The sequence below is a fragment of the Gadus chalcogrammus genome, chromosome 23 (genome assembly GCF_026213295.1).
Source record: "Gadus chalcogrammus isolate NIFS_2021 chromosome 23, NIFS_Gcha_1.0, whole genome shotgun sequence".
NCBI lineage: Eukaryota > Metazoa > Chordata > Actinopteri > Gadiformes > Gadidae > Gadus > Gadus chalcogrammus.
Genome location: NC_079434.1, coordinates 1,233,156 through 1,257,722, shown reverse-complemented (window position 1 = coordinate 1,257,722; position 24,567 = coordinate 1,233,156). Strand labels below are relative to the sequence as shown.

Below are 24,567 nucleotides of genomic sequence, written 5' to 3'. Positions count from 1 at the left end.
AAATCTCTTACATATTTCCTCCAAACCAAAAACAACCTTAAAGCCTATCAACAACACCATCAAGATGGGTCTACTTAATGTTAGGTCTCTTAATAACAAATCATTTTTAGTTAATGATTTTATTACCACCTCTAAACTGGATTTTATGTTTTTAACTGAAACATGGCTGGAACAAAATAACAGTGCAACCGTTCTGATAGAGACAGCTCCTCCCAACTATAACTTTTTTGATGCATGTAGATCTGGAAAAAGAGGTGGAGGGGTTGCTGTTATATTTAAAAATGATTTTCAGGGGAAACAGATGTTATTTGGTGATTTTCCATCATTCGAATACCTTTGTGCTGTATTGAAATGCTCCCCCAGAGTTCTCCTATTAATTATTTACAGGCCACCCACATACTCTGCAAATTTTTTCGATGAATTCACAGAATTATTGTCTAGCATCTCCACAGACTTTGACTGTCTAGTTATAACTGGTGACTTCAATTTTCATACTGATGATTTGAATGACAAGTGTGCAAAAAAACTTTTTACCATTTTGGACACATTTGAACTGTCCCAACATGTGAAAGAGACTACTCATTGTAAGGGCCACACTCTAGACCTGGTTATCACAAAGGGCCTCAATGTTTCTGATCTCTCTGTGACTGATCCTTCCTTGTATGACCACTTTTGTGTTTTCTTTAATATATCGTTTATTCCCGACATACAGACAAAATCAAATACTGTCAAAAAACGGTATATCAATGAAGAATCGTATGTACTTTTTAGAAAGGCCATCTCCTTACTACCGCCTCTCAACCCATGTTCTGCTGATGATCTTGTAGAAAACTTTAATTTGAAAATTTTGAAAATCATGGATGTCATTGCACCTTATAAGGTTAAAACGATTTCTGGAAAGCAAAAGGCACCCTGGAGAAAAGCTGCCTCTGTAACAGCACAGAAAAAAGAATGCAGGAAGGTTGAATGCATCTGGCGTAAAACAAAACTTCAAATTCACCATGATATCTACAAAGAGAGCCTCCGTGCCTACAATTCTGACTTAAAAAGTGCTAGAGAAACATTTTTCTCCAATATCATTAAATCCAATAATAATAATGCAAAAACCCTATTTGCAACTGTTGACAGACTGACCAACCCCCCAACACAAATTCCACCTGATCTCCATTCCACGCAGAAATGCAATGAGTTTGCAGCTTTTTATACTGATAAAATTGAAGGCATCAGACGCGCCATCAATATCTCCACTTCAAACAAAAATGTTGGACTACCACCCTGTTCAGGCAAAAGTAACGTGGCAGGGATGGCATGCTTTAATGTTATTGACTCTAAAACTCTTGTGGAAACTGTTACACAACTAAAGCCATCCACCTGTTGCCTTGATTCTTTACCTACCAACCTCTTTAAGAATGTTTTTGACTGCCTAGCAATAGACATATTGCAGATAGTTAACAACTCTCTCCAGTCAGGCAACTTCCCAAAAGCCCTGAAAACTGCAGTTATTAAACCCCTTTTAAAAAAGCGGAGCCTAGATACCTCTATTATTAACAACTACAGACCAATATCAAATCTGCCCTTCATAAGTAAAATCATTGAGAAAGTTGTCCTCCAGCAACTTAATCACTTCCTGGCATCAACTGGTTGTTATGACACCTTCCAATCAGGATTTCGACCCCTGCACAGCACTGAGACCGCCCTCATTAAAGTTGTAAACGACATCCGTCTTAACACAGACTCTGGCAAAACCTCAATACTAATGCTACTAGACCTCAGTGCTGCATTCGACACTGTAGACCATACAATACTCTTGGACAGGTTAGAAAACTGGGTGGGGCTTTCAGGCACAGTCTTAAATTGGTTCAGATCCTACCTACAAAATAGGAACTACTTTGTTTCCATCGGCGACTTTGTATCAGAATCAACCAACGTGATGTGTGGAGTCCCACAAGGTTCGATCTTAGGACCCTCTTTATTCAACATCTACATGCTCCCACTAGGGCAAATCATGCATAATAACAATATTGACCATCATTGCTATGCTGATGACACGCAAATCTATGTATCGCTATCACCAAATGACTATCGGCCCATAGATCTGCTGTGCCAGTGCATTGAGCAAGTGAAAGACTGGATGTGCCGAAATTTCCTTCAGCTAAATGAGGATAAAACAGAGATAATTGTATTTGGTGCTAAAACGGAAAGGCTTAAAGTAACCCAACACCTTCACTCTCTGTCCCTGAAAACCTCAATCAAAGCCAGAAACCTAGGGGTTATCATGGATTCTGATTTACATTTCGAAAGTCACATCAAATCAGTTACAAAATCTGCATATTATCACCTTAAAAATGTAGCAAGACTTAGAGGGCTCATGTCCACAGAAGACTTACAAAAACTTGTACATGCCTTTATCACTAGTAAGCTTGATTACTGCAATGGTCTCCTTACAGGTCTCCCAAAACAAACTCTAAGGAAGCTTCAGCTTGTTCAGAATGCTGCTGCTAGAGTATTAACAAAGACCAAAAAATTTGAACATATTACACCAATTCTTAAATCGTTACATTGGCTTCCTGTAGGTCAGAGAATTGATTTTAAAATCATGTTGCTAACCTATAAATCCCTACATGGTTTAGGCCCAAAATATTTAACTGATATGCTTCCACTACATAAGCCTTCTAGAACACTAAGATCTTCTGAGACCAATCTGTTAATTATCCCCCGAGTAAACACGAAACATGGGAAAGCAGGATTTAGTTACTATGCAACAAATAGCTGGAATAAACTCCCTGAGGATTTAAGACTTGCCCCAACTCTGAGCACCTTCAAAACAAGATTGAAGACTTTTATGTTTGCTTTAGCTTTCTGCTAAATCTTAAATACTTTAGCTTTATTTTACTAAAATGCCTTTTTAACTCACTTTCAATTTTACTTACTAAAAAGCCTTTTTAACTTTCTATTTTACTCATTTCTTTGCATATGTTTTCTTTTCTTTTTTAATGTATAACAATGTTTATATGTGAAGCACTTTGAGTCTGCCTTGTGTATGAAAAGTGCTATATAAATAAAGTTGCCTTGCCTTGCCTTGCCTAAACTAATTATGGAAGTACCAGAGACTTCGGAGAACAATTCATAATATTGTAATGCCCACGGAAGAGGCAGTGAATGAAGTATTGATTAGAGAGCGATTTATTAGATACCACCGGAAACCATTGGAACACTTCAACACCGGTAACCACAGCAACGCACAACAAACCCCGGCCCGCCCCCATCTCCCAAACCCTGTGTATGTGTATGACAATTTTTTTCCACTAAAATAATTGTATCTTGCACTATTTAGATCATTTTCAGCCTTGATTTACCTTTCTAGGCACATGCAATTTCTAATATGTTGTACATGGACAAGATTGCTTATAAAATATTTCCCAGTGATCTTCACAATATTCAACACATGCACATCCCAACATTGACATGCAATGCACATATCCACGGATAAGGACTAGTTTTTATTATTTTACACCGTGGCAAAATTCTACGCGCGCTATCCCCGCGGTCTCATAAAAGGCCTCTCCATCCCAAAGTCCCGGGCCAAATTTTTGGGCCAGTCCATCCCTGATTTCAGGTGCCGTTAGATGTTGTATTTCTTAAATGAGTGGCAATGACAGAATGTCATGTTCAGCTTGTTCATAATGCCCTGATCTGGATTCAAACTCTCAACCTAAGGATCACCAGTACACGGCAGGGTGAATAGATGCATCTGTTTTTAGAGATGAATATGATGAAAGAATTTTGAGTCCAGGTAAATCTCGCAAGGAGAAATAAGGCTGGTTCATAATTTTTTAAATAGCGCCACCTTTGGGTGCAGTACCACCTAATAATAGTTGTATGTTTTTTTTATACAATATCAAAATGGTCATATAAGAAAAATGGGCTGACTGCTCCAACTTTATTGGCCAATATTTCTCAAATGGAACTAAGTAAAACAAATTCTGTCCAATGATTTTTGTGAGGCTTGGTCTAAAGATTTTATTTGGCGATTTTGGAGAATTTTTTATTATTATTTTGTAGCCTGTGAATCTTTTTATCATGTTGAGGTTTAATATGAAATTGTGGGAAAAGTATACATTTTTAGGGCATAAGAGGCATTCAGGGTTTGATAAATGCGTCTGATTCTAGAGATTAATATTCTGAAAGAATTTTGAGTCCAGGTCCTCTGGTGAGGAGAAATTAGCCTAATTCATAATTTATTTACAATAGCGCCACCTTTGGGTGCAGTACCACTATTAGGGTTTATGGGTAGAGGGGGTTATTGGTAACCATAAGTGTAAATTTCAAGAATTTTCGACCTACGGTATAGGCTGCAGTATTACTTTTACATAATTTGAGGGGAAAAAAAAACGTTACAGAAACAATAGGGGCCAAGCAGCTTCGCTGCTCGGACCTCTAATAAAAGAAAATAAATATAGAGAACTGTATCAAGGATAAATATAGATAAATATATGGCTGTATATGGCATTGTGTTGTCATACAGTGGATAAATAAATAAATAAATGATAAATGACAAATCGCAGAAATTAGCAGTTAAATAAATTAAATTAGCAGTTAAATGAAGTGGTTAATTAGGTTATTGCACAAAAAAAAAAGAATAGTGTCAAGTTATGTATGTGGGTAGATTAGATTATTGCACAGTGCACCACTCCTTCCCTTCTGTCCTCTTTACTGTATTTCCTCTATTTCCTCCTCCTTCCCTCGAGTGACGAGTTGTAGAGTGTGATGGCATTAGGGACAAAGGAGTTCTTTAGTCTGTTGGTTCTAACCATGGGAAGGACAAGCCCTCCACTGAACAGGCTCTTCTGGTTGCTGACAACGTTGTGCAGGGGGTGGCTGGCATTGTCAATAATGTCCAGCAGTTTGTCCAGTGTCCTCCTCTCTGCCACGTCACCAGTGAGTCCAGCTTCATGCCGACCACAGAGCCGGCCCGCCTGATCAGTTTATCCAGTCTGGAGGTGTCCCTCTTTTATATGCTGCCTCCCCAGCGCACCACAGTGTAGAAGAGGACGCTGGCAACCACAGACTGGTAAAACATCCACAGCAGTTTGCTGCTGTGTTGAAGGACCGCAATCTCCTAAGGAAATACAACCTGCTTGTGTCTTCCCATACAGGTAGCTGGTGTTTGTTGTCCAGTCCAGTTTATTATCCAGCCACACCCTGAGGTATTTGTATGATTTTACAGCCTACACCTCAGCTCCCTCTAGCAGGACCGTTTGCGGGCTTGGTCTGGCCCTCATAAAGTCAATGACCACCTCCTTTGTCTTAGAGGTGTTGAGCTGTAGCCGGTTAGTGTGTCACCTGAGAGCAAAGTCCCCCACCAGACTCTGATACTCCTCCTCTCTGTCACCCCTGATACACCCAACGATGGCTGTGTCATCGGCGTACTTCTGTATGTGCCATAGCTCCGAGTTGTAACAAAAGTCTGAGGTGTACAGGGTGAAGAGAAGAGGGGCCTGCACTTTGCCCTAGGGGGCTCCATTGTTGCTGACCACAGTGTCAGACATGGTGTCCTTCAGCCTGACGTACTGTGGCCTTTCAGTGAGGTAATCGTCAATCCAGTCCACCAGATAGGGGTCCACTCCCATCCTGTTCAGTTTGTCCTGAAGCATAGGGGGCTGGATGGTGTTAAAGGCACTGGAGAAGTCCAAGAAGAGAATCCTCACTGTGCCGCTTCCCTTATCCAGATGGGAGTGGACTTGGTGTAGCATGTAGAGGATGGCTTCCTCCACACCAACATCTGGCTGGTACGTGAGCTGCAGGCGGTCCTGGGCGTGTTGTACCTGGGGACTGAGGAGGCTGAAGAAGAGCCGCTCCAACGTCTTCATCAGGTGTGAAGTGAGTGCCACCGGTCGGAAGTCATTCAGCTCGCTGGGCCTGTTCTTCTTCGGAACCGGAACGATGCAGGATGTCTTCCAGAGCATGGGCACTCTCCCTAGCCGCGGGCCAAGGTTGAAGATCCGTTGTAGTGGTTCCCCCAGTTCTGCAGCGCAGGTCTTCAGCAGTCTCGGACACACTTTGTCTGGGCCTCCTTCTTTTCTGGGCCGGAGCTTCCTCAGCTCTCCTCTGACCTGGTCTGTCGTGATTTGAGGTGGGGATTGTGCTGAGGTGGGGGAGGGGGGTGTTGTGGTGTCTGGGGGGAGGTGTGTAGAGGGAAGAAGGAGGGATGGCTGCGGTGAGGGTGGGGGTGTTCGGGGGGACGAGGGCTGGTTGAAGCTGTTGAAGTCATTCAGCTCGTTCGCCCTCTCCATTGTCTGCATTGTCCCCCCTGTAGCTCTGGTCTTTGTGTTTTGACCTGTGATGGTCCTCACATCTGCCCAGACCTCCCTCATGTTGTTCTACCTCAGCTCCTGCTCCACCTTTCTCCTGTAGCTGTCCTTAGCTTCCATCAAACAGTGTTTCACCTCCTGTTGTGCGGCCTTCATGGCCTCTCTGTCCCTGCTCCTGAAGGCAGCCTTCTTCTTGTTGAGGACAGCCTTGGCTTCCCGCGTTACCCATGGCTTGGTATTAGGGTAGCAGCGGACAGTCCTGACAGGACTGTCAGGACTCCATCAGACAGTGTGTCATCCCCTCTCTGTCCTCACCATGCGGGTCAATCAGCACATCCCATACTGTGGTGTCAAAACAGTCTCTCAGGGCACTTTCCATCTCAGGGGACCACCTCCTGATAGTGCGAGTTGTCACCGGCTGTTGGACCGGGTATAGTGTATAGTGGCTGTACGTGAACCTATGCATGCACACGCACACCAAAAAAAAACTGGTTCGGGTGAAATCAGGTAACAATACAATATATACAATTTAAGAAGCTGTCGTAAGCCAAAACCTTAAGAAGCTGGTTTCTATTCAATGTCGACTCACAGAATTCTATGATGCAACATTTATATCCAAAGTACCACCCTAGGTGTATTCAGGTCCAAGGCGGCAGGAGTCCGTCAGCGTTGACGAATGTTGCTCGCATGACAGGCTTCCCGACACCGGGGATCGTACCTACAACCTCACGGACCAGTAGTCCCCACACCTGAGCCACTGTATAAATCATCACACCCCCTCCCCCAGCACACAGCATACAGACGGTAGACACTCGACACACAGGCCTGCAGTGGTAAACAGGAAACACACCTCGGTTCACCTCTTCTATTCGGCATAGAATTCTATGCCGAATAGAAGAGGTGGTGTAGTCTGTTTTAATCGACATGCATACACTTATTCCGAATAGATTGGGGTTTAACTTAGAGCAGCTGCAATAGTTTGCAATTGGTCCACTGAGCTCCGTCGGTATTTTTATGCACACCAAACTTGACCGCTGTCAAGGAAAGTGGATTTATTGCCTGATTCACGTCTTTGTTACCACTCCGTAAGTAGTCCGGTAAGCGTGTCCGGTTGCTAAGCGACGGGACATGGGTGTTTATTAATGACGTGTTTGCGTATCGTAGTGTCTGCGCGCGTCCGAGATAACTGTAAATGAGTAGGCTACTACTAGTAATTTTGCAGGCTGAACGTTAAAATACTTCTTAACTGACCCTCCGGTGGCGCGCGAAACTGCATGACAGCTTAGAAACAGAGCTCCGGTACCAGCCTTTAAATTCCCCCTAATTCAAGCGTTTTTGTTCATTCAAATTGATACACACTGAATAACAATGGATGGGGATAAAAGCAAGAAAGGCGGATATGGGTTACGATACAACGCCGATCGGCAAATCGACAAAGAAGATGCGGCTAGCGAAACTTTAGCAGGTCAAGATGGCGGCCCCGGAGAAGGCGATACTTTGGACCTAATACGTGTAGCCGTGAGCTAAATGGAGGAATTTTCCACAGAAATAGACCGGAAAATGCAAGATACGGCTGGTCAGATTGAGGGCGCGGTGAAACGCATTGATGAGATGGAGGAAAACATGGCCGGTATGGAAAGATGGGACATTGGAGTGAAGGACGCCCTCAACCAACTGGAGGACGCCGAGGTAAATACACTGTACTATAAGGCTGATACCTACGGTGCGCACAGACAGAGAGCCGCGACTTTCTTCCTTCTTTTTTTTCTCTCTTTTTGCTACAGAGGGGCCCCACTTTGTGGCCTGCTCCCCTCACTGTCGATGCAACATGTCACCTTGCTTGTTGGAAAATCAGTTTGATGTTCTGTTTTATAGTTATAGTTCTCTTGTTCTACTTTATTTTAAGCTCAGTTTGATGTTCTGTTTTATAGTTCTAGTTCTCTTGTTCTGCTTTATTTTCTTTGTTTTGAGGTCTGGGATATTTCAAGTACAATTGCTCATGAGTACACATAATGCAATACCAACACTATAACATACTGTCATTGAATGTAAATGGGCTGAATAATCCGATCAAAATAAGTAAAATGATAACTAAATTAAAAAAGGAGAAGGTAAACATAGCATTTTGGCAAGAAACTCACCTTTCTGGCCCTGAATGGGCTTTGGGAACTCTTTTTACTCATAATTTAAAAATGGAAAACGGAGGGGAGTTGCCGGACTAATTTCAAATCGACTACATTCGAATTTATATCCCAAATAGGTGATAAAGATGGTAGATTCATTCTCATTAAAGGAAAAATAGATAAAATAGAAGTAACTCTCTTTAATGTATATGCCCCCCCTGGGAGTGATAAATCTTTTTTCGGAAAGGTGTTTGATTTGATAGCCTCTGAAACATATGGGACTCTAATATTTGCCAGAGGCTTTAACATGCTAATTAAACCCCTACTAGATACAACGAATAGAAAGATGAAAAATAACGCTACTGAGAAATATATAAATAAAGTACTAAAAGACCTTGGACTGAATGATGTATGGCGGTTTGTGCATGGATCAGTCCCAGGTTATACTTTTTATTCTGCGCGAGTCGCGACACTCAGTTCACTCTAGAATCGACTATTGCTTTATGTATGGTGGGGATTTACATAGAGTAAGGGATTGTAGAATGGGCCCGAGAGACCTCTCGGACCACTCTGGAATTTATCTGACGTTACATTTAGACAGTAAACAGCCCAAAACACTGTGGAGACTCAAAACCGGTACGTTGAATGACCCTGCTTTTAGCAATTCAATAGTGTCTGATTTAAACTCATATTTACAGGATAATGATACCGGAGATGTGAATCCTAGTATTTTATGGGATGCAGGTAAAGCCGTTCTCAGGGGGAAAATCATAGCCAGGACATCAATGTTGAAAAAGATAAAAGCAAGAAAATTATCAAAACTGCAGGAAGAATTAATAGAGCGAACGCAAATTGTCAATAAAGAGGCCAGTATCATAAATAAAATCAGAAATTTAAAGCAAGAAATAGATCAAATATTAAGCGAGGAAGTTGAGAAAAATATTAGATTCATGAAGCAAAGATACTACGAGTCAGGCCTTAAGCGACAAAGCTGTTAGCTTGGAGGCTTAGAAAGCAACAAGGGGAAAATACAATCCACAAGATTAGAGACCCTGTGACAAAAAAGATTACTACTAGTATCGATTGTATACAAATGGCATTTGAAAATGATTATACATCTTTATATTCTCAAAAAGAACATCGTAATGAAACGACTATACTCAAATTTTTTAACTCCTTAGACCTTCCTGTACTTGGTAAAGAAATTAATGATAAACTTGTCTCTCCAATAAAAGTAGAAGAAATAGAAAAGGCTATTTACCTCTGGTACAAATCCATGAAAGAACATCTGCTCCCTTTACTTGTAACCTATTTTAATTATGTCTTAAAAGAAGGCTCACTTCCCCCTTCTTGGAACGAGGCCTTTCCTTTCATCCCTAAGGATGGAAAGGACAAGATGGAGTGTAGTAGTTTCAGACCTATTAGTGTTTTAAACACGGACTATAAACTTTACGGAACCATCCTAACCAAAAGAATGGAAACTGCAATGCCACTATTAATAGATGTATGAGGCTTTATAAAAAATAGACAAACTCAGGACAATATAAGGAGAGCATTGCATATCATTCAGCAGGTTAGGCAGGAAAATAGTAGCTCTATGGTCCTCAGTTTGGATGCTGAAAAAGCTTTCGATTAGTTTGGGTGGGAATTCCTCTATTTAGTGATGAACAGATTTGGCTTTAGCAAAGATTATGCTGTATTCAAGCTCTTTATTTAAGCTTAATTATAGAGTTGGAAACGGGAGTGTTTCCAACTCTATAATTTTGCAACGTGGCTGAAGCAATTCGGCAGGAGGACGGACTTAAAGGCATATCTGTGGGAGGTGTGGAGTACAAAATAGGACTTTACGCAGATGACGTATTGGTCACGATCCTTGACCCGGACTCTGGCTTACCTGTACTAATGAGAATGTTAGAAAAATATGGGACACATTCAGGTTATGTTCTTAATGTACACAAAACCCAGGTCTTGACATTTAATTATTGTCCTACGCAAGACTTTATCACAAGGTATAATTTTAATTGGAATTCAACTCGCATAAATTATCTTGGAGTACGTCTACCTAAGGATCTCTCACAGCTATTTGTTATTAATTATAATTCAGTTAATCAAAATATATATGATGACCTCACTAGATGGGCCCTCCTTCCTCTTGACTTTGGCAGTAGAATTAGATCCGTTAAAATTAATACTCTTCCCAGATTATTATATATTTGTTCATCACTTCCAGTAGAAATCCCCCAGAACCAATTTGGAGAATGGGATAAGCATATTTCTCGATTTATTTGGCATAAAAAGAAACCAAGGGTAAAATTCTCTACCCTTCAACTGCCGGAGGAAAGGGGGGGCATGGCCCTCCCTTCTTTAAGAGAATATTATTTGTTGAGGCCTTTGGTTTATTGGTGTAACCCATCCTACGTTGCCAACTGGAAAACCATGGAGTTATCTATAACAGATTCACCAATACAATCACTGCTTGGCTTTGTTGACAAGGAGAACGAAATTATACAAGTAGAGGGTCAGTGGGTTAATCTATCACTAAAAGTATGGAGGGAAGTCGTAAAATGTTTTAAACTCCAAAGAGACATTAAAATGCTTAGATGGCCAGCCTACGACCCTGACTTCATACCAGCACTGCAGGATAATATAGGTATAGACAGTGGGTTGATTATGGTATTACTGCTATTTGTAAGACCGCTGAAAAGGGCAAGTTTAAAATCTTTGACAACCTATGTCAAACATACAAGACTTTTACAGATACTTGCAGCTTCGTGACTATTTTTGTAAGAAGATAAGAGGTGCTTATTTAAGAGAAATACCAACTATTGTTCAAATATTTATTGATGTATATAATTCTGGAAACATCAAAGGTCTGATAAGCAAGTTGTATTGTGGAATCATATCTCTGAACAAGGACTCAACAGACTATGTGAAGGAACGATGGGAAAAAGAACTGAACATTGTAATAACTGAAGACATATGGCTGAATGCCTGGACAACACAGTTTTCCTCCATCAACTCCCGGGCCTGGAGGGACTTCTGTTGGAAAAACTTGATTCGTTTTTTTATCACCCCAAAACAGAAGTCTAAACAAACTGGTACCCAGCTAGGCTGCTGGAGGGACTGTGGGGACATTCTGGTCGATCATGCCTATGTCTTTTGTTCTTGCCCACTTATTCAGTCTTTCTGGAAGGAAGTGGCATTGATTATTACAAAAACATTGGGCCTCAATATAAGTGTAACGTTCTTATGTCTCTATCTTGGTTATTTTCCTGATAAGCTAAGTAAAGATGATGCATACCTCTTATAGATTTTGCTGGCAACAAGTAAAAAGGGCGTCACAAAATGCTGGCTTCAGAAAAATGCTCCTACTGTTGGTCTCTTTGTTAGCATTGTTAAGCAGTTACATCTTTTGGAAAGAATGACTTCAAAAGGAGTTGGGTGAAAAGCGATGGGGAAAATGGTCCGTTTATTTAGCTAGTCAGACAGATTTGGTATAGACATTGCACCGTGAGCGGGTTCTTTTTCTAAGCCTTGGAGATAGGCGAGATTGCCATGATTAAGTGATTGTCCCATGACCTCTTGTGCCATGTAAACGCATCTAGTGTAACATAGACCCACTAGGACCACTGGAACCCCACTAGGACCGGTGTAACATAGACCCACTAGGACCACCATCAGGGAGCCCGACGTGAGACCAGGGCTGAATCTAAAACGTTATTAATCCTAAAGGACAATAAGAACACTTAGATCTATAAATTAAGTGTAGAATTAGATTCATTATGCTTGATATCTTTGATATAAGAAGATATAATAACAGTTGCATAATAGTTTTCCAAAACAATGTTTTTCTCCAACCAGCCCACTGAGCACTGTTGTGCTAACACTGAGAAACGACTTCTTTAATGTTCATTGTTCGGTTCACTCTGAATAAGAGTGATTCAACAACACCAGCCATCAGCCCTGGCACGTAGCCACAAAAAGGCCAACATGGGCCGGTGCCACTATGATTGACAGCTGGCCCACCCTATCAGAAGTTATTAACTTGCATTAACTTGAAATTCAAGGAACGCAAAAACAGCCCATATACTACTCAACATAATGACAAAATTGTGTGACATACATTTTGTTTCAGTAAAGTATCATTATGTTACAAATATTTACAGAAATGCTATTTTTGTTCATTTTTTTATATTCTACGCTTAATTTTGATTGGGTTAAGCTATGTAGGCGGCCGCAGTGTGCGTCCGTAAGCTGTGACGACATTTGCTGGAACATGTAGTCTAACTTCAGTTAGTCTACAAATATGTCAAAATAAATGTTGTTGGTGTCATTTTTAAAAAGACCAAGATTAGATTTGACCACCACAGGCATGGAGAGCTCTCTCAATGCCTCAGAGTGTGAGAAGTTCTCAAGACCCTTCTGCCCGTCAGTCCAGGGGTCCGCCTGCCGACCTGTCTACCCAGTCCAGTCCTTGCCCCAGCGCTTCAGCTCTCTCCGAGTCAAACCCAGCCACACCCGAAACGCACACACGGAATTGTAAATCCTTGAAATGTTTGTTGAACCCAATAGCCTTCTTGGTCAGAAGTTGTTCTGTTATGTTTTGGTACTTTGAGTAGTACCTTCTTCAGAATCAATGTTTTGGGTTCAGGCTGTATTGACGAGGTTGTTTTTTGTTACATGTTTACAATAGCCTACAACCTTTTGTTAATATTTTGTCCGGGCTACTTTATGTGGTTGTCTTCTCCATGGTGTTCACTAGCTATTTGAGCTAGTTAGTAGCTCAAATAGAGACTAGTTAGTCTCCATTTTCAATCTCAAAATCACATTCATGCCTGCATGTTGTGCCTTAAAATCCTTCCGGGGCCGAATAGTGTATAATCTATTCATGTAGGATATTATTGTTTTCCATTTATCGTCTGAACTTTGATGAAATCAAGTGTTGTTTAATTTTGGGACAATTGCTGTAGGCCTACTGCCTATATCGGAATCAAAATAATGGCCAAACCTGTTGAAAAGTCCTGGCTACGCTACTGTGTCAACCTGCTGGGATGATGAGGAACCACGCTGGACAAAACCAGCTCCGACTGGTTGAACCCTCAGAAGTCGGCTTTGTCCAACTTGACTTCAGAAACAAAACCATGGCCTTCACCGTTAATGGGATTTCAGTTTTTCTGAAAGCACATAGTTTGTGTAACTATGTAATATGTGTTTGTTTTGTTATGTTTCAATCTGAATAAGGCCAGATGTACCATATTTTGAAGTGTGAGAGGAAACTTTATTGTGTTTACGACCTGTGACAGTCAGGATTAACAAGAGCGGAGCCACACAGTTTTTTTACCTCTGCCTCTCTCGCTCTCATTTGATCGTAACCTCATATTATGGAAAAGGATTTTCGTATTTTGATTTTGAGAAGTAAACCTTTCAAACTTCACGTCGTTGTCACGTAGATTATTATGGATATTGGACGAGGTATATGACGAGGGGAAATACGGAACGTCAAGCTAGAGTGTCACTAATCTGACCAAATAGATCCTACATGTGGAGTTGTACTGCTATAGGGGATCCGTGTCTCCTCTTTGTGTTTTGTGTCAGCAGGCAACACGCTGAGCCCCCATCAGTGTTGGGAGTAACGCGTTACAAAAGTAATGTTATTACTGTAATGTATTACCTTTTGCTGTAACGCGGTAATGTAAGGCATTACCAAAAAAAAAGGTAATATTTTACTCGGTACAAATCTCAGTAATGCGCGTTAATGCAATTTTAACCCGAAATTTACTGGCGTGTTGTTTTTATACAAATTCGCCAACACCGCGAGATTCGCAGAGGAGAAAAAAAGGCGCAAATGTTTACTTCGTCTTACTGCTAGAGGAGAAGAGGACAGCGGGAGCAGAGTCGGACTCTACATTTGCGAGATGGGTATGCTACTGTAGCCGAGCGTTCTGGGTTCGCCTATACTGTAGTATTATAGAAAACAATGAACGGGACCGGAGACGAGATAGTGTGTCACTGTTCAGCAGCCAACTACGTTTCAGTTAAATCTCAGACACACCCACAGCACACAACACATGAGCGTAACCCTACATGGCCACTGCACCGTCAGTCAACGGACGTGGGAAGGCGTGGCTGACGGATGGGGGAGTAGTCTTTGCAGAGGCATCCGTCAGCCAATCAAATCGCTTCGCCGGGTTTTTCCACTTCTTCCTGCTTGTTGCAATGCAAGATGACCTGCTTTCCCGCTTTCCAGTATCGTCAGAGCCCGAGTCGCGTCACAGTGCTTAAATTTGCATACGCGATCTGATTGGATGACAGATCCGTCGCTGCCGAAAAAGTAGAACATTTTTCAACTTTTTGACGGAGCCAAAGGCTCCAACGGAACGGACGGATCCAAAATGCATTGCGCGTCCGTCCCCATTCAAAGTCAATGGGGATCAGTCAACGGACGGAGGTAGTGGGCACGAGGCGTAACACTTCCCCGAACTTCCCCCCTACGGCAACTCACGAGGGACACACCTCCTTTTCCAAACTAAACACAGAACAGTCTGTCACACTACTATTGAATCCAAATCTGCGCTACTGGCTTCCGTCTCACTGCCCAAGTTTAAGCTGCACTGAGTGGTTGACGGGGGGGGGGACCTATGGCCATAGCCATTATGTAGGTCTAGCTATGTCATTCATTATGCTATGAATTCTCTGTGAATGAAAGAAAATAAAGGGATAGAAACGTAAAAAGGGTTGTGTATCTTGTCATGACTTTTTTTTTTACAATCTATTGATTTCAATACCTAAAGATACAGTATTTCTATTATAAAATGCATTGCACCATGAGCCATAAATGCGACCATTATATTGTACATTTGTTAGCCTTAAGCCTAGCTCAGTCATTATGCCAACCACATCACCTCCTGCTGTGTAATGAGCTGCATTGAACACAAGAAGATCTATTGAGAACACCAAATCCATATTTCCTGTAATTTTGGTGAAAGTAATGCAAAAGTAATGTAAAAGTATTGTAATGCCTTACAATTCAAAGACAGTAATACTGTAATGTAACTAATTACTTTGAAATGACAGTAACAAGTAATAAATAATGCATTACGCTTTTGAAGTAACGCGTTACAAAAGTAACGCGTTACCGTAATATATTACATTTAGTCAGTAACGGAGTAATATAACGCGTTACTAACTATATTTCGGTAATATTATTACAGTTACTGAGTCCGGTAACGCGTTACAATCATGGACATAATAAAGGATGGACCACGGACTGGAAAGTGGCCGCCCATTCATTCCTATACAAACTGCTCAGTGGCGCAGGGTAACATACAGGAGCGATTTGCTTCCGCGTTATGGGGCCAAGACACGTGGCCTAGTCCGTGACGTACCGGATGCAGAAATATAGAACGCATGCGTGCCCATCCCCCCACTCCGGTCCAACAACAATATAAAATGATACTGTAATGCACCTGTTCTTTGTCTTTGGATCTTTTGAATAAATGGATCAATACATGATGAATCACAATGATCGCAAGCAAAGGACCGTGAGAGTTATTGAGCAGCAGATGAACCAGTCCAAAAATCTGACACGTTAACGGAGCACTGAACTAGGCCCTCTCGGATGCCATTTGTTTCACTACGACTCCTTTCAGCTGCACACCCCACTTCCCCAGCGAGATAAGGGCTAATAAAACGCTTGAGGTGGCGTTTTGAGGACATGGCATGAAGGTAATTATTAGCCTTTGATTGATATCCAGACATTTTTTGCGGAGACACATTCCTGTTCCCCACTTGTATTGGAGTGAACGGAGATATCTACTTCTGGGTCCCATGATTTGAGGGACCCGTCCACAGCCCGCTTAAACAGCTGCAATACCAGGCTTGGCCGCTGAGCACTGGTGGATTGCGGAAGTATGCAGTGTTCCTGGGGGCTTGGTTACAATCCGAGCCACACAGACTCCAGCCCTTGTTTGGCTGTATATTTTGTCTATTAAGACTTTGTTGTTTGGTCCTAACCAAAACATTAATAGGCTCTAAGCATAAGTTCCTTGTAAAGTCTCTGTGGGACTGAAATGTTGAATGTGTTTCATTATTTATGCTGTTCTCATGCTCTTTCTTATTACTGCTATTTACTGCTATTTCAGGGCAGGATATATGCTCAGGTTCTAAAATACTTCATTACAAAACATGCCCTGTCTGGTGGCTGTTAGACGTCATTCTTGAACTGCACTTTTATTTTATTATTGAAATAGTATAAACTATTAACATGTTTGATTTCATGGAAATGCAACTTTTTTTGTTAAATGTTTGTGTGGCTGCACTTTGTAACTAAGGAGCTAATAAATGAGGCATAGAAAAAGAGTTTGTGTCATGTCGTGTAAAGGTTTTGGTTGTTTAATTATTCTATATCATAACATTATTGTAATTCAGCTATTCATGGTACACACTACATGCAGATGCAATATAGACCTCATTAGACTTTAATGTTTCCCCCCCCCCCCTCCGCCTTGTCCTGAATGTTTATTTTGGTGAAAGTAATAAGTAACTTATTACTTATTACTCTACACAGAAGGTAATATTGTAAAGAAACGTATTACTTTCAAATGCAAGTAACTAGTAATATGAAATATATTACATTTTGGAAGTTACTTGCCCAACACTGGCCCCCATATCCTAACCTCACCGTTGAGCTGAAGGTGTGTAGGTCTGTGGACTTACCGACCCTGAGGAGCAGTTGTCCTCCTCCCCCACCTCGTACAGCACCACGTCTTTCACGAACACGGACACTGCTTTCAGGATGAAGGACACGAACAGGTGGAGGTGGATGTAGTTCCTGGTGCAGTGCAGCTTCCTGCAGGTGGAGGACATCAGCAGGCAGAGTCCTTTAGATGGCTTGGGATTGGGACACACACACACACCATACACACGCACATTGACCATACACACACACCATACACAATACACACGTACCACACACACCCAACATACGCACGCACACCGACCTTACACACACACGGACCATACACACACACACCATACACACCCACACACCATACCCATGCACACACACCATACACACTCCTCATTCGTTACACAAGCACCATGCACACCAACCATACACAAACATACACACACCATTCACACACTCACACTAACAATACACACAGACAATTCACACGCACACTAACCATACAAAAGCATCTTATCTTATGCACACATGCACACTTACAAACAAACGCGCACACTCAAACAAACATGGGTTATCCCACTCACACACACACTGGATTAGACTTGATAAAATCACGGCATAAAACTCTCATTATGCATTATAACACACACACACACACACACACACACACACACACACACACACACACACACACACACACACACACACACACACACACACACACACACACACACACACACACACACACACACACACACACACACGATAAGAGGGTCCCCATGCTGATTACCAAACGTTCTTGAAGTTAATGGATAGAAGCTGTAATCAGTGCGAGGATTTAATTAACCTTGTATGGGCGGATCTGAAGAACATCATGGTTTTATATAAATATGTGTTTATGATGAGAGGATAAGAGCATTTATGGAAGTTGTAAGTTGGATCCCAAAGTTCTCAAAGTAAATCCCACAGATGTTCTGTTGGTAGAATAACATGAGAGCAGATCTGCACCACTTAGCATTTCATTACATTTAACTGAACAGTACAACAAACTGATTCAGCAGAAGGAAAGAATACTGTCAGATCAAAGAGGGATGGACCAGTGGGGGTCTGAGAAGGTCTGCACACTGCATGCTGCTCCAAGGTATGACGTAGCAACCTGAACACTGCAATACTAAACCGAGTCGCTGAAGGTCAGCGTGTCTGAAGGTAACAGATGAAGAACCACTTGTTGAGAAGACTGACGCTGACCACGGCTGCTCTTTCAGCCCTTCCTGAGGTTCGCTTACACCAGTGGTTCTCAAACCTTTTCTACTGACTCATCCCCTCTATGATATCGGCCAAAAACTATTTTGGAAAAAAAATTAAAAAGAACATAAATAATGTATGTGCGTTCTATTTGGCAGTATAAACATGACAATTAAAAGGGTACAAATGCTCACAATTTAAAGGTCCCATGGCATGCCACCAGGTGTGGGTTGATTAGCCGTTACAAGCCGTTTTGGAAATCTGTCCCTTATGACATCACAGGTGGGCGTGTCCACCTAGATGTGTGACGGATAGATCAGTCTACCAGCCTACCCAGTGGACTGTAGCAAACGTTGCTACAGTCCACTGGGTAGGCTGGTAGACTGATCTATCCAGCACACATCTAGGTGGACATGCCCACTGTGATGTCATGAGGGACAGATTTCCGTAACGGCTAATCGGCCCACACCTGGTGTGATATCATGGGACCTTTAATGAGAAACATGGGCCTGTGCTTCATGTAACTGTTGGCTAATTTCTCCCCACAAAAAAGCAGATGCTAGGAGAGGGTCAGAGCATGTAGAAGTATATTAAGGTGAGTGCTGCAAGCAGTGCTCAGCTATTCTTCTTCTTAAGTTTTATCAAATATATTCTTCCTGAAATTGACGGTGTTTCTGGATGCTCTTTCTTTTTCATATATTTTCCTTTCTCCTTGTTATCAGATTTAAGTTTCAACAACTCGATTTTCTATTGTCTAGCTTTCAGAAGTGAAACTTCCTGATTACCCCCTGCAAGTACTCCAAAGTCCCTCAAGAGGTACGCGTACCACTGTTTGAGAACCACTGGCTTAGAGAATAGTCATGATGCCAATGTAAGCTGACAATATTCATTCGTAGTGTCAAGAGCGGGGGATTGTGGGATTGTGGTCAAAAGGGAGCGAGCAGAGGATCAATCCCCTGACGCTCTCACAGATCAGAGACATCACTGTCCACCTGATCCCTTCAGGCTCCCACAACGCCGTCCCGCGGGGGAGACACAGCAAATCAGAAGGCCTGGTGGGAGGGGAGCGTGGGGAGGTGGGGGGATGGACAACTCATTTCTGGTGTCAGTGTTTGTTCTCCCCCCCCGCTATGCTGCCACGGTTTAACGTAAGCCTTCTTATTATTTTTATTTCTATGCCAACAGCGTAGGGGGTCAATCAAAGATAATTCACTGTCATATGCTGGAGCAGTTAGCTGGCCCCCCTTTGACAACAGAATAGATGTCATCTCCAGACTACTATTACATGAAGCCAAGAGTTAAGGAGGTGTCGAGCACACAGGAAGTTACAAGCCTTAAAGTTAAGTTTAGAAAAAACTCAATCTCACTCTTTCGCTTTCTCTCTCTCGTTCCTGTCTCTCTCTCCCTCTCTCGTTCCTGTCTCTCTCTCTCTCTCTCCCCCCCTCTCTCCCTCCCTTCCCCCCTCTCTCCCTACCTCTCCCTCTCCTTCTCTCTCTCTCTCCCTTTCTCTTTCTCTGTCTCTCTCTCTTACTCTCCTAACTCTCTCACACTCTCCTCTTCCCCTCTCTCTATCCCTTTCTCGTGTCTCTTTCTCTCTCTCAGAACAAATAACGGCATGGTGGGGTTTTAGGAGCAGGGTTGGGAATTAGTGGCAGGATGTGGAATTAGGTGCGGAAGGGTGGGGAATTAGGAGCAGGGTGGGCTATTAGGGGCCACAGATCGGGGGCATTAGGGGATGCAGGGATGAGCATTAGCAGCAGGATGGAGAATTAGGGGCGGGGTGGGGCATTAGGGGCAGCAGGGTTGGATATTAGGGGCTGAGCGGAGGCATAAAGGGCAGCAGGGTTGGATATTAGGGGCAGCAGGATAGGGCATTAGCAACAGGGTGGGGGTATTAGAGGCAGCAGGATGGGGCATTAGGAGTATGGTGGGGCAGCAGGGTGGGGCATTAGCAGCAGTGTGGGGAATTAGAGGCAGGGTAAGGGCATAGGAGCAGGGTGGGGCATTAGGAGCAGGGTGGGGCATTAGTGGTAGGGTGGGGTATTAGGAGAAGGGTGGACCGTTACGGGCAACGGGGTGGGGAATTAGGAGCTGGGTGGGGCATTAGGAGCAGCAAGGTGATGTATTAGGTGCAGGCTGGGGGTATTAGGGGCAAGGTGGGGCATTAGCGGCAGCAGGTCGGGGCATTAGGAGCTGGGTGGGGAATTAAGAGGAGGGTGGGGCATTAGGAGCCGGGTGGGTATTAGGGGCAGTGTGGGGTATTAGGATTAGGGTGGGGCATTAGGGGCATCAGGGTGGAGCATTAGGAGATGGTGGGGCATTAGGGGCAGCAGGGTGGGGCATTAGGGGCAGTATGGGATATTAGGGGCAGCAGGATGGGGCGTTAGGAGCAGAGTGGAGGGTATTAGGGGCAGGGTGGGGCATTAGGGGCAGCAGGGTGGGGAATTGTGAGCTGAGTGGTCACTTAGGGGCAGGGTGGGGCATTAGGAGCAGGGTTGGGCATTAGGAGCAGGGAGAGGCATTAGAAGCAGGATGGGGCACTAAGAGCAGGGTGGGGGTATTAAGGGCAGGGTGGGGCATTAGGGGCAGCAGGTTGGGGCATTAGGAGCTGGGTGGTGACTTAGGGGCAGGATGGGGCATTAGGAGCCGGGTGGGCATTAGGGGCAGTGTGGGGTATTAGGAGCAGGGTGGGGCATTAGGGGCAGGGTGTGGCATTAGAAGCAGGTTGGGGCATTAGGAGCAGGGTTGGGCATGAGGAACAGGGATTGGCATTAGAAGCAGGGAGGGGCATTAGGGGCAGCAGGGTGGGGTATTAGGAGCAGGTTGGGCATTAGGAGCAGGGCATTAGGTGCAGGCTGGGTCATTAGGAGCCGGATGGGGTACTAGAAGCAGGGGCGGGCTCAGGGGCAGGGTGGGGCATTAGGGGCAGGGTGGGGCATTAGGGGAAGTGTGGGATATTAGGGGCACCAGGATGGGGCGTTAGGAGCAGGGTGGGGGTATTAGGGGCAGGGTGGGGCATTAGGGGCAGGGTGGGTCATTAGGAGCAGGATGGGGTACTAGAAACAGGGGCGGGCTCAGGGGCAGGGTGGGGCATTAGGAGCTGGGTGGGGCATTAGGGGCAGGGTGGGGTATTAGGAGCAGATTGGGGCATTAGGAGCAGGGTGGGGAATTAGGGGCAGCAGGGTGGGGCATTAGGAGCAGGTTGAGATATAAGGGGCAGCAGGATGGGGCATTAGGAGCATGGTGGGGCATTAGGAGCAGCAGGGTGGGGCATTAGGGGCCGCAGGGTGGGGCATTAGTAGCAGCAGGGTGGAGCATTAGGTGCAGCAGGGTGGGAGATTAGGAGCAGGGTAGGGTGTTTGATGTGTGGGTCCCAGTGCTTACCTGAAGATGCAGAGGATGAGGACGGCAGTGAGGAGCGAGGCGAGGGAGACGCTGTGGCCGATGGTGTAGCCCACCTTCACCTGCCAGAAGAACCTCCCCTGCAGGAGACAGCAGACACTTACAAACAACAAAAGGGCTTCTGATGGAAACACAAAGATGCTTGTTGTTGGGTGTGTGATGCTGCTGGACAGAGGAAAGGCTTTGAAGATGTCCTTGTGGTGTCAGAGCGATGTCCTATGCCTGTCTAACTCCAGGGGGCCGGAGGGTTTGATCACCAACGCTTGGCACTTTGTGGTCGGCGTCTTTGAGCAAGCCCCCTTTGTTCTCCTGAGTGGTCTGAAAGATCCTTCTTGAGAGGCATTGGACAGAAATGTTGGCTGCTATCGAGTACCTGCATCTACCAAGGACATGTTATTTATTTCCTATATATTTACTCATTAAATTACAACATGACATTATCCATTACTCAATGCAGGGGTTAAAAGGCTCTCTCTTCTAAGGCAGGTCTGACCAAGCGAACATTTGGCATCAGAAGAGACAGACGAAGACAACATTAAAGAACGACCTCCCATCCATCAGGATATTCAGCCTCCACAGACAGACAGAGGGAAACGAGGGCCAGCTCCCTGCCGCCCGCTGAACCATCTCTCAGAACACACACCCCTCCACAGAAAGACCTGAATGCTGAAACATCTCTCCAGACACAGCCTTCCACAGACAGAGAGATTGAAACGCTGGCCAGGCGTCCTGAACGCTGAAACATCTCTCAGGACACACACGCATTTTATGATACCTTTGGAGAACCGCCACCGGTTTGGCAGTACTGTCGACTCCCTGACGAGAGGGAGATACACGCAGTCTTCTGTGTTTTAGGATTTCAAGGGTGGACATGAGTAAACCATTGTCAGCTCCTGAATCTCCTGCCGGCAAATAAACAATCCCCCTGGCTCTGTGAGCTGGCTCCCTGCTGTGTGGCGGAAAGATCCCGCTAGGGTGCGGGGGGGCCCTCAGGGTCTCTGTCGGTGTGTGGCCTCACCTCGTCCCCGCTGATGTTGTGGTTGTAGCCACAGTTGACGGCAATGTCGATGGGCAGCATCTCGCTCCACCCGTCCGCGGTGCAGGTCTTGGTGAGGTTACCTGGAAACAGAATGTCGGTTCAGAGAACACCGGTCTGCACACCCCGGCAGAGGGAATGGGACCGGTTGCCTTACAGATCCCATATCATGCTTTTTTAGGGTTTGTAATTGCACTTGGGGGTACTAATAGAATAGGGTTACATGCATGTATGTTCGAAATACCTCTTATTATTCTCAGACTATTCATCTCTGCAAAATCTATTTCAGTGTCTTTCAAAAACATTCTGTTTTGTATCATGACGCTTTAAGGCCCGCCTCCCGACTTGCCCAGTCTGCTGTGATTGGTCAGCACGCCCACTCTGTTTCGATTGGTCGAATGCTTTGCGAAATATTTGAACACAAACGGGCTGTCTCACACACTTATTGAGGGGCGTTCTTGGGGGATGCGAATGCTCCCCCTGGCTCATACTTAGATTTTCTAGCTTATCAGACGTAAAACATGTATACGTCATATAGCAGTCTAAAGCAAAGGGGAAAGTTGAAAAACCATGATACCACCCCTTTAACATGGTACTACTGTGGGGGAGGCCCTGTGTAGACAATGTCCTGTTAGGAGGACACTCAGTGGAAGGTTACATGCAGCGGCAGCTGAAATGTCTACGTGAGCTCACTGTATAAGAGTTTCTGATTATCATCTCTGTCTCCGGAAAGGAAATGCAAATTTGAACGTTGAAACACAAGTCCATAGTATGCATGTGTGAGCCATGACAGCCCATTCAGTTATCTGATGCATGTGATAAAACCAAGTCTGTTTTCGTGATTTGACCTTCCTACTTGCTTGAATATTTTTAGGCATTGAGAAGAAGGTCTAAAAACCCTTGCTGCAATGCAGTCAACGCTAAAAATGTTCCTGTCTGCGGAAGAGGCTGGGGTCTGGACCACACTGTATACTGCAGTGCTGCTGTCACTGAGAGGTCTGGCGTTGTGGAGCTGAAGCTAGGGTCTGGACCATGCTGTAGTGCTGCTGTCACTGAGAAGTCTGGTGATCTATCGCTGCATTACAGGATGGAGAGAGAGAGCCTCGTAGCTCGGACAGAATTCCAAAGTAAAATGAAAACAAAAGAAAAGGGCATTCATAATGAGATCATCTAATGTGATAGTGCCATCTACAAGTTTCGCAGTGTTCACAAAATACACTTCATCTTCTACATGTTTTCACCACATGTTCCAGTGGAGTATATAAGACTGGAATAGCCGTTTCTAAAAGAACAGGGTGTCTGTAGGCCAAACGACTCCCCTGAACAAGAGCAGATATCAAATGTAATGGGATCCATACCACAGTTGCTTAATACTAGGTCCTTGAGACTCGTTTAATCCCTCCCCCTACCTTCCCTTGAATTTGTTAATTACTGAACATTAAACACTGGGGTTGTATAAAACTGCCCGGCTCTTAAAGGCTGTCGGGAGACAAATAGAAGGGAAAGGTTCAATCCTCGGCCCCATTCAAAAGACACTTACAGGTCCACATTCAGAAGATCTGTCACTGAAAAGACCCCCACCTCCTCTCACAGCCGGTCTGTCACTCAAAAGACCACCATCTCCTCTCACAGCCGGTCTGTCACTCAAAAAACCACTACCTCCCCTCACAGCCGGTCTGTCACTCAAAAGCCCGCCACCCCCTCTGACAGCCAGTCTGTCACTCAAGATACCACCAACTCCCACTACAGGTCTATCACTCAGAG

At 44.1% G+C, this 24,567-nt stretch overlaps 1 protein-coding gene across 1 annotated transcript in view; it reads right to left on the bottom strand.

Annotated features, from left to right (window-relative positions):
* vipr1b (vasoactive intestinal peptide receptor 1b) overlaps positions 1 to 24,567 on the bottom strand; it is a 52,596-nt gene that overhangs the window by 19,202 nt on the left and 8,827 nt on the right. Inside the window, exons 3-5 of the mRNA XM_056583692.1 lie at positions 22,786 to 22,886; positions 21,750 to 21,847; positions 17,150 to 17,282 (exon numbers count right to left, since the gene is read on the bottom strand). Coding sequence (XP_056439667.1) covers positions 17,150 to 17,282; positions 21,750 to 21,847; positions 22,786 to 22,845 — 291 coding nt within the window. The 5' untranslated portion in view covers positions 22,846 to 22,886. The remainder of the gene's footprint in view (positions 1 to 17,149; positions 17,283 to 21,749; positions 21,848 to 22,785; positions 22,887 to 24,567) is intronic.